Below are 15164 nucleotides of genomic sequence, written 5' to 3'. Positions count from 1 at the left end.
GAATGATGCTAAAGCTGAAGCTCCAGTACTTTGGCCACCTCATGTGAAGAGTTGACTCATTGGAAAAGACTCTGATGCTGGGAGGGATTAGGGGTAAGAGGAGAAGGTGACGACAGAGGATGAGATGGCTGGATGGCATCACTGACTCTATGGACGTGAGTCTGAGTGAACTCCAGGAGATGGTGATGGACAGGGAGGCCTGGCGTGCTGCGATTCATGGGCTCGCAAAGAGTCAGACACGACTGAGCAACTGAACTGACTGAATTGAATGGCATATAGGATCTTAGTTCCCCAATCAAGGATTGAACCTACATCCCCTGCACTGGAAGAGTGGATTCTTAACCACTGGACCACCAGGGAAGTCCCCTAGATCACCTTAATCAGTGATAGTGATTGAGACCATTTTAAAAGAATTTAGCCTCTGTTACTCTTGCCTGGAAAATCCCACGGACGGAGGAGCCTGGTGGGCTATAGTCCATGGGGTCTCAAGGAGTTGGACACGACTGAGCAACTTCACTTTCACTTTTCACTTTTATGCACTGGAGAAGGAAATAGCAACCAACTCCAGTGTTCTTGCCTGGAGAATCCCAGGGACAAGGGAGCATGGTGGGCTGCCATCTATGGGGTCGCACAGAGTCGGACACCACTGAAGCGACTTAGCAGCAGCAGCAGCAGCAGCAGCAAGAGTGTTTCTAGTTCTGGTCTACCCTTTCATCTGTGATGTAATTCCTGAGAATTCCAACCTAAAGTGTAGTTTCCATCAACGGTTCCTATCTTTAGCAGGCCTTGAACTTAGACTTTCATTTCCCAGGTCTGCTCAGCTGCCTAGATCCTGCCCTTGGAATCAGCGGGTGGGCCCCCCAGGAGGAAAACCAAACCCAACACTGGCCTCAACAATTTCTTTTCCTCTTTCTCCCAGGTCTTGCCTTCCTAATTTTTCATTCTTTGTTAGATTTTCAGGGCCATCTTAGGTGTTTTCCCTGTCTTTCCTGATCGTTCTCAGAGACAGGGCTGATCTGCATTACCCAAAGTGGAAGGCCTCTTTGTGAAAAACTTATGCACTTTGAGTTTCAAAATGTGAATTGTTAATTATTTTAATATTTGTTGATAACATTCTTCAAGAGCTGTGGTTTGTAAACTAAACCTGGGCTGGAGCTTCTGGTGGTCTGACTTCATGCTGGCTGGTAGGACAGGGGGAACCATGGGTTCTTTTCCTCTGACCCATTGATCTGCTGGGAACCAACTCTCCCTGAAAAGAACTCCAAGCCCCACCCTGATTCATGATCTTGTAGCTACTTTCCCTTCAACTTATCCCTTCCTTTCTTCTGCAAGCCTCAAAAAAACTCTGACAAATAGAACCCAGCAGCCAATCCCATGCTTATTCCTATTGAGGTCCTACACTGACTGCAGCTCCCAGCTCAGAACCTGGGCCATAGGGTCAGATGGGTGTCCAGGCGCTGAGGTGTGATCTACTCGCCCATGCTGCACACCTCTGCAGAGGTCCTCAGAGGTCATCAGAGTTCAGAGGAAGCCAAGTAGCTCCATTTGCTGTTCAGTCACTAAGAGTGTCCGACTCTTTGTGACCCCATGAACTGCAGCACGCCAGGCTCCCCTCTCCTTACTGTCTCCTGCTCAAACTCATGTCCATTGAGTTGATGGTGCCATTCAACCATCTCATCCTCTGTTGTCCCCTTCTCCTTCTGCCCTCAGTCTTTCCCAGCATCAGTGTCTTTTCCAGTGAATCAGCTCTTCTCATCAGGTGGCCAAAGTATTGGAGCTTCAGCTTCAGCATCAGTCCTTCCAGTGAATATTCAACGTTGATTTCCTTTTGGATTGACTAGTTTGATCTCCTTGCTATCCCAGGGCTCTCAAGGGTCTTCTCCAGCACTATAATTCAAAAGCATCAGTTTTTTGGTGCTTAGCCTTCTTTATGGTCCAACTCTCACATCCATACATGACTACTGGAAAAGCCATAGCTTTGACTATACAAACTTTTGGATGCAATTGGATGTTGGTTTCTATGGGAGATGTGGAAGACAACAGGTCTATGGCTAAACAGGCCTAGGGCTCCTGGTCTAGTCCAACCTCTGCAACTCACAGATAAAGAAATTGAGGTCCAGAGAGGAGAGGAGGTGTCTTCAAGGTCACACAGCTGATTAGGGACCAACCTGACACTGGGCCCATGTTTTCTGACTTCCCGACCAGTGATGTCTCTTCAGTGGGCTCTGCCATCTCTGGTCAGAGCAAGGCCCCCATCTCTTCCTCCTCCTCTTCCAGGGGAAGGAGAAGTTCTTGAGCATTCTGAACAAGTACATGGAGATCCACGGCACCGTGTACTACGAGAGCCAGCGGCCCCCCGAAGTCCCGGCCTTTGTGAAGAACCACGGCCTCTTGCCGCAGCCTGAGTTCCAGCAGCTGCTGCGCAAGGCCAAAGTGAGCCCCACCCCCTCCTCCATCCTCACCCCAGCCTGGCCATAGACGCCCAGGAGGCTGCCCGTCCATGCTTGCCACATCTGGCACTGTCACTCATGCCCCTTTCTACATGTGGACATGCCCCAGCACACTCTGCTGCCCTGAACCTCGTGTCCAGGCCTCCTAGGTGCTGGTCGGAGCCAGGATTAGAGATAGGGATACCCATCAGGGAAAGAGCTGAATGGGGTTCAGTGATGGGAAAAAAGAGTTGGGCTTCCCGCCTGCTGCCCCTTAACACCAGTCCAGCTGACTTTTGGGTCAGGCATGGATTTCAGAGCCACTGAGTGGGTAGAAAGACTGGCCAGGGGCAAAAGGAGGAGGAGCAGCCAGGCTAGAGTTCCATCTGACTGCTTCTGGAAGTCCCTGAACTGTGTCCTTGGAGCATGATCCTGCTGTGGGCTCTGAAGTGTCAGCTGAACCTGAAGGGACTCTTTCCAGCTGCTAGGTCCTTTGCTAATCTGACCATAGCTCCTTTCCTTAGGCATCTTGGGTATGTGTGGTGTGTATATGTTGGGGTGGAAAGAGGATACCTTTTTGCAGTGAGCAACCCAAACAACCTTACATGGCAACCCCAGATTCAGAATCACTTATATCATCTTCCAGGGACCAGCCCTATGAGCACCCCTCCTAGTGCAAGTCAGGTGCTGAATGAATGTCTTTTGGGTGAGTGAGTAAAGTTGTCCTTTGAGGTCAACTGTAGGAGTGGCCTGAAGCCTTGTAAGCTTGGGAACCCTTGTTCTTCTCTTTTTGTCACCAAATCATAGTCTTTGGAGCAGGAAGAAGCCATTGATATTACCTAATTAGACCTCCTCGTTTCACAGTGGCCAAGGCACACAGCTGGCCTGTGCTCTCTACTGCCCCAGTTGCCTCCTGTGAATGTCCTGAGCCCAACCTCACCCCCAGCTTCTCGGGGCTCCTGGGCTGTGATACCCAACCTTCCCTGATCACCATTCCTCCTTGGTTCTTCAGCTCTTCATAGGGTTTGGCTTTCCCTATGAGGGCCCTGCCCCCTTGGAGGCCATCGCCAACGGCTGTGTCTTCCTGCAGTCCCGGTTCAGCCCGCCCCACAGCTCCCTCAACCATGAGTTCTTCCGGGGCAAGCCCACCTCCAGAGAGGTGAGTGGGAAGGGCTTGAGCCCACATCCAGGGGCTCTGAGATGGGACCCCAAAGTTCCTGGAAGGGGAAGACTGAAGCCTGGGGTGAAGGAGAGATGGCCCAGATGGGTGGGGGCACCTCCCCTTCGCCCAGCCCAGCTTGGAAGCACAGGGAGGAGCCGCCTGTCTCTGTGCCCTGGGTAGGTATTCTCCCAGCATCCCTATGCAGAGAACTTCATTGGCAAGCCCCACGTGTGGACCGTCGACTACAACAACTCAGAGGAGTTTGAAGCAGCCATCCAGGCCATCATGACAACCCAGGTGAGGCTCGGATCCAGTCAGGACCGCCAATATCCTATACTTTGGGTCTTTGCTATAATTGGAAAAAGATGCTTCTCTTGGTGAATTCAGACTCGCAGGCCTGGATCGGCAAATTTTTGCAGGGGCCTCACTCGCCAGCTTGGATGTGTGTGTGCGTGTCGAGGAAGCGGAGGCAGAAATCTGCTTTTGTGCAGTGGGCAGCCTGCACAACCTTCCATGGCAGCCCTGGATCCAGAATCACTAATTGAATGTCTTAGGAGGCCAGGTCCTGTTAGCACAAGTTAGGTGCAGGGTGGTTTCCAGGATGAATGCGTGAAGGTTTTTTGGACTCTTGGTGTCTCTGTGGCCTTGGGCAGCACATCTCAGTGCACCCAGATCACCTGGGATCTTATTAAAGCACAGGTTGATTTAGCAGGTTGGGTGGGGCTGAAGCCCTGCCTTTCAAACCAGATCTGTGGTGGCGTTGGTGGCGCCACCTTTGGGTAGCAAGTGGGTGGAGCATTTGTGTTTCCTCCATCAAAAGTGTTGGTGTGTGTGGGGTTGGGGGGGATGCACTTGTGTATGGGAGGGGGCAGGGAGGGGCTTGTGCAGCTCACCTCCTCTGCTGGCACCTTTGGCATCTGAGAGCTCCCTGTGTGCTCTCATGATCCCTGTATATAGAGAAGAGGTCAGACAGTGTGAACGGGTTGGGGGTGGGGGGTTTCTGCTCGCCACAGTCCCTCTGGACCCACTTCTTGGGGTAGCTCAGACCCCAAGCTGAGCCAAAGTAACCACTCCTGCTGGGTCCTCTTCCCTGCCCAATACCACGTTGTTCGTTCATTGAGTGTGCCCTCCCTGGGGGGATGTGCAGCTCAGGGTGGGCTTGTGGCAGAGTCAGAGAGCATGTGGAGCAGGGGCTCTACAAGCGAGAGCCATGCCCAGGAGGACGCCCAGCTGCCTGGGGAGCTGGGGGCCCTGCTAGCCTCGGGGCAGAGGCCAGCAGGCATAGATCCCGCTATGGTCTTAAATGCTTAGCTCTGGGTCCAGAGTTCTGCCTGGTTGTCCTGACTACAGGCCGGTTTGTGTTTGTTTGTTTTTTCTTTTTCCGGGGCGGGGGAGGGCCCACACCATGTGGCTTGTGGGATCTTAGTTCCCTGAACAAGGATTGAATCCCATGTCCTAACCATTGGACTGCCAGGTTGGCATTTTTTTTAACATCCTCCTGCCTCCCATGGATCAGTCCCTCCCACTCAGCCCTCTGCCCACTTAGCCCACCCTCTCAGCAAATGGCCGCAGAGAGTCCCTGCCTCCTGCACCCGCTCCCTGCCTCTACCTACTATACCCTCGTCCTTCCCTCCTGAGCGGGTGTGATTGTTTCTTTAGAGAAAGTGCCAAAGAAACTGCCATGTTACTGCCTAGGCACACCTCCAGTTGTAGCGGACATGGCCAGGTTGACCTGTGAAGTGAACTTCAGGACCCTCCATCAGTGGTGCGGGGAGAGCCCTCTGCCCCCTTCTGAAGCATCCACTTAAGCAAATCCTCCTCTGTTGGGAGTTCCTCCAGGTCACAGACTGAGACTGGGTTCTTCCAGGAGCTGTCCCCAGACAGGGGTTTGACTACAAGTAGTTTTTTGAGGGGGGAGGTGGTGATCCCAAGAAGGAAGGTTCTAGAGTGACAGTGAGTCAGGGTGTGTTATGGAGGTTACCCCTGCCTGCAGTCACCTGGTGCCCAGTGCTAGCGGGGACCTCTGAGAGGCGGGGTACTCAGATCCCAAATTGTCCTGAGAAATGAGGAAACCGAGGTGTTCCTCCCCCAGCTTCATCCATCGCTGGATGGGTAGGGGTGCAGGAGGGAGTCAGCTCTCAACACTGGGAGAAGGGTGGTATGGGGAAGGTATGGGGAAGGGTGCTATCCTGGAGGAAACCCCCCACCTTCTTCCTGTTCCCTCTGCCCACCCCTTGCCAAAGCAATCATCTAATGCTTCCATCCAGAGGTGGGGGCAGAGGCGGGGGTGAGAGGGGGACCTCTGAAGGCTTTTGTCCACCTCCAGGCCGCAGGCCCTGCCCCACTTCCAGGATCCCTCCCTTGAGAGAAACTCAGTGAGTGAGATCCCAGCCCTGTGGACACGGTGTTCCCAGCTGCAGACCTAAAAATGGGGGGGTGGGGGTGGTCTGTGCATGTGAGCCCGTTCATCTATTCACACGTTATTTCTGGTTGGACACACAAGAAACTGATAACGTGGCTGCCCCCGGGAAGGGTCTGGGCATCTGGGGTCAGAGGAAAACTTCCTTTGCCTTGTTTTCTCTTGATTTTTAAAAAACATGAACATCTGTTTAATTGTGTTAATTAGTTAATTAAAAATCACAGGAACATAAGGGTCCAGGAACTAAGGTATTGCAGATTCACCAGGCTGACTCTTGCAGCTGGACTCCAAACCAGCCTGAGGCCCTTCTGCCTTTAACCACCCCCACTCCTACCCCACCTCCCAGTTAATGCAATGCCTAGAAGGGGTTTAAAAGGCAGACTCTTGGGCCTGTCCCTGGCTTCAGATTTCAAAGGATTAGTGTGGCTTGGAGTCTGTGTTTTACTTTTTTTTTTTTTTTAATTTGTTTATTTTAATTGGAGGCTAATTACTTTACAATATTGTGGTGGTTTTTGCCATACATTGACATGAATCAGCCACGGGTGTACATGTGTCCCCCATCCTGACCCCCATCCTCCTACCTCCCTCCCCATCCCATCCCTCTGGGTTGTCCCAGATCACCGGCTTTGGGTGCCCTGTTTCATGCTTCGAACTTGGACTGGAGTCTGCATTCTAAACAAGCCCCCTGGGTAAATCTGATCATCCTAGTTTAGAAAACAGAGATAGCTGGCAGAAGCTCAGAGAGCGAATGAGGGCCGCCATCAGGGGACACAGCTTCTTCTGCGAGTTGTGGGGCCTTTTGCAGGGAGAGGGAGCGGAAGGGGCCGAGAGGGACCTGAGGCATCAGCCCTGAGGCCCCCACCCTTTGCCTGCCACTGCCCCCCCAACAGGCAGCGAGGAGGCTCCAGGTGGGGGCTCTTTTCAGGTCTCTCAGCCTCCGTGGGTTTGCCCTTCAAGCATCTCTCTGTCCAAGGTGAGGCCACTCGAGGTGAGGGGAGGGAGAGGAGGGGCAGGGAGGTGGGGGGAGGGACGCCTGCTTTCTCCCTGCCCGCCGTTCTCATTATCACAGGCCGGTAATTCCAGCAGGATCAGCACCTGCCATTCTGTGAGACAGATCGCTGTGCACACCTGTAATTAGACCTAATGGGGGTAATTTCCAGGCAGGCTGGCTCGTCCGGTGGGAGATTCGCGGCAGGTGGGACGTGGCTGCTCTGAAAGGTCCCCTCATTCGGGGGGGCTGCGGCTTTGAATCACCGCGTGATGGGCTTCAAACCACGAGGGGGATAACTCGGCGGCTGCTGCTAGAGCAGGCAGTGACATTTGGAGGGGAAGTCTCTTCTTCGGGGGGTTTATTTAAAACCAGGACTTGAAGCCTTGTAGCCGAGGCGACTGGGGAACTGCTAGGGCAGCAGCTGGCGACGGGGCCTCGGCGGCCAGCAGCTCAGGCTGGGACTGACCGTGCAGAGCTCAGGGCTGAAAAGCTGTGCTGGTCGATGGGCTGTGAAGAATGTGGCTGGGTGTGGACCCGGGGAATTCTCTGGGACCCCGGAACTGCCCCTGGGTTAAGGACTCCAGCTCACAGTGCAGTTGAAGTGAGGACTGGGGCAAGGTCAGATGGGAGGGGTCTTGTCCTGAGACTCGGTCCTGGTGGCGGCTGCTGCTTCCCAAGACCCTCCTCAGCTTGATGTTGGGCATGTCCCCCTGGCCAGAGGGCTCAGGATGGGCCTGCAGCCCCTCGAGGTGGGGTCTCCTGGAGGCAGGATTGGGCTCTGACTCCACCTCTGATGATGAGGAAGGGCAGGTGCGGGGGGAGTGTGGCCTCGAGCAGACCTGCAGGATTTCACTACCAGGGCTGAAGCGACCTGATTTCTGGCACTGCTGGCTGGGAAATGGCATTAACAGGAGGTGGGCTGGCTGGGTGTGGTGCCCCCCTACACACACACACACGTGGGGAGTGGGGCATGGGTGTTGAAGACTAAAACAGATCTTTCTCTGAGATGGACTATCTCCCAGGTCAGCCTGCTCTTGCCTCCTGCCCACCTGGCCGATCTTTCCTCCAAGCTGGCTTTGTGCTGGGCCACCAGGGGGTTGGTGTAAACAGGGCAGGGGTGGTCAGGCGAGAAGAGTGGAGGAGAGGTGGGGGTCCCCACTCCCGGGAGGCAGGTGCCTCATCACTTCCTCTCTCTGTTCCCTTCACTTCTCGGGCCCCAGCTGCCAAATCCATCTGCTCCCATCAGCCCCAGTGTGTGCTGCTCTGTAACTTTGATATTTAGATGGACGGTGTGTGGCCTCCGTTTGGGGCACCTAGTTCATGGAGCTCCCAGGTGCCTGATCTGGGCAGGAAGCTTCACAGATGTGATCTCATTCCATCAGACTGAGAGATGCTCTGGGTTTCTTTGCGGGAACCTTCCACATCTTGGGCAGGACACAGGCAGAGCTGGGATGCTTTTCCGTCCTATGACTACTTCCCCAGTGAGGACTGTGTTCCGGGCAGTGGGTGAGGCATCAGGGATTCGATGGTGAACAAGTCATGGTCCCAGAGTGCAGGGGGCTCCTAACCTGAGGCAGACAAGGGACACATCAGAAATGATGACACAGGAGCCAGTTCTACACTGGGGAAGCCTGGGGTGGGGGCCAAGGAAAGTGGTCTTTTAACAGGAGTTAAACAGGAGGTGGTACTCTGGGTCTGCTTCCTGGAGGAGGTGACATCTAAGCTATGCTGTGCTTCGTCACTGTCGTGTCTGACTCTTGGTGACCCCGTGGCCTGTAGCCCACCAGGCTCCTCTGTCCATGGGGATTCTCCAGGCAAGAAGACTGAAGTGGGTTGCCATGCCCTCCTTCAGGGCACCTTCCCAACCCAGGGATCGAACCCAGGTCTCCCGCATTGTGGGCAGATTCTTTACTAAGCCACCAGGGAAGCCCAAGAATACTGGAGTGGGTAGCCTATCCCTTCTCCAGGGGAAGTTTTTGACCCAAGAATCAAACCAGGGTCTCCTGCGTTGCAGGCGGATTCTATACCAGCTGAGCTGAGCCACCAGGGAAGCAAAGAATACTAGCGAAGGTTGTCATTTCCTCCTCCAGATGAATTTCCTGACCCAGGGATTGAACTCATGTCTCCTGCCAGTGGATTCTTTACCACTGAGCCACCTGGGAAGGAGAGGATGAGTCCAGGGGTTGGCTCAGAAAGAGCAGACATCACAGCCCAAATGGAGATGGAACAATGAGCTTTAGGGAAAGAGGAAAAACTTGGTGTAGCTGGAAGGGAGCCAAGGAGAGATGAGCTGTCCTGAGCCCCTGGGGGCCACTGCGGGGTGCACTGAGGAGCAGGCCATTTGAGTGGATGGAGTGGTCGGCTCACTGGGTGCAGGATGCCTGAGCCCCCAGATCTCTGCTCCCAGAGCTGAGCGGCCAGGTCTGGGGAGCCCCAGGGTTTCTCCTGACCCATGTGTCTGCCTGTCTCTCCCACAGGTGGACCCCTACCTGCCCTACGAGTACACATGTGAGGGGATGCTGGAGCGAATCCATGCCTACATCCAGCACCAGGTGTGTGGGTCCCCCACCCTCTGTCTCTGGGGTGGGATGGCTCCAGAGTCTGAGGACCCACCTCTGCCTGGGGTGCAGGGTGCTTTAAACCCCCAGTCTTTCTCCAGCCTGTTTCCTTCCCTGTGGAGGGTGGAGATGGACTGTTGGGGGGCCAACAGTACTACTCAGAGACCAGGCCTGGAGCGCCCCTCTCCTGGACCCCCAGCTCTAGCATCCCAGCCTCCATATCATAGCATGGAAATGCAAAGACTTTTATTTTTCATTTTATTATAAAGCTGTTTAAAAGTTTGGTAGCAAGTGAGGGGGAAGTAGGGAGTAGGTTGAGTGGGCGGGAGAGAGGCACCCCAATTTTCCTCCTAACTCTGCTTTCCTCCCGGCAGGACTTTTGTGTAGACCCGGCTCCTGCCCCACCTGGGGCCCGAGCCCCGCAAAGCCCCTTCATCCTGGCTCCCAATGCCACCCATCTCGAATGGGCCCACAACACCAGCTTAGCCCCGGGGGCCTGGCCCCCAGTGCACTCTCTCCGGGCCTGGCTGGCTGCCACGGGGAGGGCCTGCACGGACGCCTGCCTGGACCACGGGCTGATCTGTGAGCCCTCGTTCTTCCCCTTCCTCAACAGCCAGGACGCCTTCCAGAAGTGAGTGAGCCCCCTGCCTGACCGGGCCCAGCTGACCTCACCTGTAGCCCGTCACTCCCTTGACCACCTTGCCCCCTGGCCTGCCAGCAAGGGTGAGGGGGACTCAGTGCTTCCCAGAGAGGAAGGATCTGGAAAGGACCTTCCAGGCAGGTTTCCACATTGCAGCTCTACACCCTTGGCAAAGCCTCAGACCCCTGCCCAGCCTGTCTGGGCATCTTCTAGGTCCAGGCCGCAGAAACTGCCTGATTCCTCCTGATGCGTCAGCCTGTGGCCCTGCCCTCCTGCCCACTGTCAGGAGCTGCCCACCCAGCATTTCTCCCAGCGCCTCCTAGAAACATCCCTGGGTCTGGAATGGGTGGGCTGGGGCAGGGGGAATGGGCAGTGTCCACTGAGTGACCGCCTCCGGTGGTGCCCACCCAGGCTGCAGGTGCCCTGCGATGGCATTGAGTCAGAGATGAACCACCTGTACCCGGCCTTCGCCCAGCCCGGCCAGGAGTGCTTCCTGCAGAAGGAACCTCTGCTCTTCAGCTGCGCCGGCTCCAGCACGAAATATCGGCGGCTCTGCCCCTGCCGAGACTTCCGCAAGGGCCAGGTGGCCTTGTGCCAGGACTGTCTGTGAGGGTGACCACCCGGCTGGCCCTCCCTACCGCAGGAGAAAGCACCAGCAGATTCCGAGCTCCAGTGACCCTCCCTCCCCTCGACGACCCCGAACTGAAGCCTTCTTCCTTGACCAGGACGTGGGCAGGGCAGATTGGTGCATAGGTCTAGGGAGGGGGGAGACTCTGCCAAGCACCTGGTGCCCACCCTCGGCAGGCTCCTTGTGCTCCTCCCAGGGGCACATGGCAGCGCAGTGGCCAAGCAGCTGGGGGTTGGTGCAAGCGTCCCACTGAATGACCCAGGAGCAGGTGGTCAGAGGCCCCTTGCTCTGTGCAAGACCAGATCTGAACCAGATGGAGAGAGGGCTCTTGTCCTTCTTGGGACCAGGAGGGGCCCTCTGGGTATACAACAGAGGAAGCGGGGTGATGATGCTTGCTCGATGGCCCATTGAACGGTCCACAGAGTGGGGAGTGATGTGTGAGGGGTCAACCTTGTCCCTCTGGAGCTGTTTGCAATATGGGCAGAAAGGATGGGGGGCCTGAGGGAAGGCCAGGCTGGGAGACCCTGTTTATGCCTCCTATTAGCTTTCCCAAACTCCTTCTCCCCTCCACATTTGGGGACTAGAGTCAGAGGCTGCAGGGACCACCTGGACCCTGGGTTGAATTGTCTCCTTCTTGCTTGTTCCAACTCTCTTCACTTTGGGCATTTCCTGAAACCTCCCCCAGCATGACTGCAACTCCAGACCGTGGACTTGCTTCCAAAGCCTCAGGCCCTGCCCCACCCCCCAAGCATCTTTCATAGGCTTGGGATGGACCTTCAGCCCCACAGCACACCTGGCCTATTTCCTGGCTCCCCAGGCCTGCTACCCCGTTGTGCCCTCCCACCCCATCAATGCTGCATCTGCGTCCCTACCTCCAGCTTCCTCCAGCCTCAGACCTCCTCTGGATCCAGCTGTCCATCCATCTTTGTGTGGCATGCCTTCCCTTTCACCCTGAGCCCAGAGCCCTGCTTGAGGAAAAAGACCAGGACTTCAGAAACACTGCCACCCCACCCCAGTTAATTTTTAATCCCACTCCCTTTCTGGCAACCTGCCCCACCCACCTAGGCCTGCCCCTCCACCCTTTTGGGGAGGCAGCCACAGGGCGCTGAGTCCAGAGAAGGGGGACTAGCTCTGCTGTGGGCCTGAGGGTGGACACCTCCCATCAGAGAGCCCTCTCGGCCTGGGTGGCCCCTGTGGCCACAGAAACTCAGTAGCCACCAAGGACCTGACCTGTCGGGGGAAAGCAATAGAGACACTCTTTTCTCTCTCTCTTTTTTTAAAGATTTATTTCTTGAAATAATAAATATTTTATTGGGATGTGAGGTGCAGAGGAGGAGTTGTGCTATTTCTCATCTTTTTCCTGGGATGCCCAGGCCTGGAGGAGGAGTGGAGTGTGAACACCCAGGGTAGGGGGCAGATATCTGGGGCCCGTGAGCCCCTCCGGCACATTGTCACTCCATCTACAAGGTTGGTGCTGTGTCAGGCTGCTCAGATGAAATCCCTACAGGTGTCAGAAGTCCATGGGCCACTCTAACTACCCCAGCACTGTGACTTTAGGGACTCTGCTTGACCAGCAGGCTGTACCCAGTTCTGTCTGCCTGGGTCTGGCCTCTGCTGGCTGTGCTTGCTGTGAAGTCAGAGAATAGAAATGCATTTTGATGAGAATCTCTGAGCTGGATCGTGATAAGATGACTGACTAGGGGAGGGAGGTCAAGACAGCAGGGGGAAAAGATGAGTTCATCTCAACAAACACATCAAAAATACATGTACACGTGGAACAATTCTCACAGAAAACCAGCTGAAAGCTGACAGAAGATCCTTCACAACCAAAGCTGCAAGAAAGATCCGCATGTAACTGGGTAGGACAGGGGGGAAAAAAAAACCAGGATGGAATCTGGACCCCTGGGAGGGAGCTGTGAAAAAGGAACGGGTCCCTCATCCTGGAAACCTCCTTTGCCATTTGGAGGCCTACTGGGCAGACAAGGAGCTGGAATGGCTTGGTCTTTGCTCAAGAGGACTGTGCAGGTACTGCCTTGCTGCCAGGCAGGGCAGAAAGAGACCAGCACTGGCAGCTGTCACATCGCTGTACTTCCCAACCTGAAACACGCTCCTGCCAGCATGTGCAGGGTGTGCAGTAGATGGGGTTTCAGCTGATGGACCCAGGGAGAAGGCTCGATTAGCTGTGCAGAAATAGCCCAAAAGTCGTCTAGGCCACCATTGTTAATACATTTAAGATGGGCCATGAGTCTGCCATAGGACCCTCCACTGTCAGTTTGCTCAGACAGAACATGGCTACAGTGGCCGTGGACTTTGTGAGAGGGGCAGGGCTGACATCTGAGCCTATTATCAGTGTTCCCTCGGCAGAGGCGAGTCCAGGATGGGTCCAGCAGCAACAGACTTCGTTGGTATGCACAGCAGGTAGTGGGCAGCATCACAGAATTTCATGTCCCCTGTGGACAGCCCCTGAGGAGGAATACACAAGGGTTTCTTCCCAGTAGGAGCACTTCATTTCTACCTACCTCACATTGCAGCTTAAAGCCAGATCTGGGGTTTATTATTCCAATGACTGGGGAACAGACCCTGCCCCCAACAGGGCTGTGACAACCACAGAGCAAAGAGGCTGCCCCACCCAACATCCAGTGTAGGCTCTGGTCTCCCCAACACCAAACATACTCCCCATCAAGAGGACAATGGCCAGCACACCCCGAGGAAAGACGTAGCAGGCACCCACATCCAAAACAGTCCTCACACCAAAAATATTGGATTCACACAGTCTACGCAGGGTTACCAGAGAGCAAAAACATACAAAACAATCACAAAAAAAACTAGAAAGAAAGAACTCAAGCCCAATACAAGAGAAAACCATCAGGACACTAAAGCAAAAGAATAAAGAAGAACTAGGAAGTCAACTAGAAAACAAGGTTTGAAATGGCAATAAATACACATTTGTCAATAACTATTTTCAATGTCAGTGGACTAAATGCTCTCAAAAGACATAGCATGGGGACCTTCCTGGTGGTCCCGTGGTTAAGAATCTGCCTGCCAGTGCAGGGAACATGGGTTTGATCCCTGATATAGGAAGATCCCACATGCTGCAAGGCAGCTAAGCCTGTGTGGCAACTACTGAGCCCATGCATCAAAACAACTCAAGCCCTTGTGCCCTAGAGCCTGTGTTCTGCAAGAAGAGAAGCCACCGCAGAGAAGAACAGGCCCTGCAAGCAGCAACAAAGACCCAGCACAGCCGTAAATAAATCATTTCTTTCCTTTTCCAGTGCTCATGGAATATTCTCTAGGATAGGCCACAAAGTATAATACAAAATAAGCCTCAACAAATTTAAGAGAATAGGAATTATTTCAAGCATCTTTTCTGACCACAATCGTATGAAACTAGAAATCAACCACTGAAATAAAAATGAGAGAAAAAGAGATTACATGGAGACTAAGCGACATGCTACTAAAAAATAATGGGCTGACAATGAAATCAAACAGGAAATCAGAAAATACTTCGAGACAAATGACAACGAAAACAAAAACCTATGGGATGCAACTAAAGCAGTTGTAAGAGGGACTTCATAGAGATACAGGCCTTCCTCAAGAAACAAGAAAAATCTCAAATAAACAACCTAATCTACCACCTAAAAGAACTTAGAAAAAGAAGAACAAAAGCCCCAAAGTCAGCAGAATGAAGGAAATAATGAAGATTAGAGAGTAAATAAATGAAATAGAGATTTAAAAAAAAGCAAACAGAAGATCAGTTCAGTTCAGTTGCTCAGTTGTGTCCGACTCTGCGACCCCATGAACTGCAGCACGCCAGGCCTCCCTGTCCATCACCAACTCCCGGAGTCCACCCAAACCCATGTCCACTGAGTCGGTGATGCCATCCAACCATCTCATCCTCTGTCGTCCCCTTCTCCTCCTGCCCCCAATCTTTCCCAGCATCAGGGTCTTTTCAAATGAGTCAGTTCTTTGCATCAGGTGGCCAAAGTACTGGAGTTTCAGCTTCAACATCAAACCTTCCAGTGGACACCCAGGACTGATCTCCGTTAGGATGGACTGGTTGGATCTCCTTGCAGTCCAAGGGACTCTCAAGAGTCTTCTCCAACACCACAGTTCAAAAGCATCAATTCTTCGGCACTCAGCTTTCTTTGTAGTTCAACTCTCACATCAAAACCATAGTCTTGACTAGATGGACAGAAGATCAATAAGATTTTTATGGAAGGATTAAAAAAACTGATGACCTTCTAGCCAGGTTCAGCAACAAGAAAACAGAGAGAACCCAAATAAACAAAATGAGAAATGAAAGAGGAGAAATGACAACTGATCTCGCAGAAATAAAA

General features: G+C 53.7%; 1 protein-coding gene and 1 long non-coding RNA gene across 2 annotated transcripts in view; one reads left to right on the top strand and one right to left on the bottom strand.

Moving 5' to 3' along the window:
- Positions 1 to 12160, top strand: part of MGAT5B (alpha-1,6-mannosylglycoprotein 6-beta-N-acetylglucosaminyltransferase B) — a 67835-nt gene extending 55675 nt beyond the window's left edge. The window contains exons 12-17 of the mRNA XM_069543892.1: positions 2278 to 2433; positions 3442 to 3588; positions 3772 to 3888; positions 9479 to 9553; positions 9934 to 10190; positions 10611 to 12160. Coding sequence (XP_069399993.1) covers positions 2278 to 2433; positions 3442 to 3588; positions 3772 to 3888; positions 9479 to 9553; positions 9934 to 10190; positions 10611 to 10809 — 951 coding nt within the window. The 3' untranslated portion in view covers positions 10810 to 12160. The remainder of the gene's footprint in view (positions 1 to 2277; positions 2434 to 3441; positions 3589 to 3771; positions 3889 to 9478; positions 9554 to 9933; positions 10191 to 10610) is intronic.
- LOC138415369 (uncharacterized) lies at positions 6456 to 11786 on the bottom strand. The gene is made up of 2 exons (XR_011247208.1): positions 11700 to 11786; positions 6456 to 8569 (listed from the first exon to the last, which is right to left on the bottom strand). It is a non-coding gene; the product is annotated as an uncharacterized lncRNA (long non-coding RNA).
- Positions 12161 to 15164: the final 3004 nt, after the last annotated feature.

This window comes from Ovis canadensis, chromosome 11 (assembly GCF_042477335.2).
Source record: "Ovis canadensis isolate MfBH-ARS-UI-01 breed Bighorn chromosome 11, ARS-UI_OviCan_v2, whole genome shotgun sequence".
NCBI classification, from domain to species: Eukaryota; Metazoa; Chordata; class Mammalia; order Artiodactyla; family Bovidae; genus Ovis; species Ovis canadensis.
This window is presented reverse-complemented; position numbering and strand designations above follow the sequence as displayed.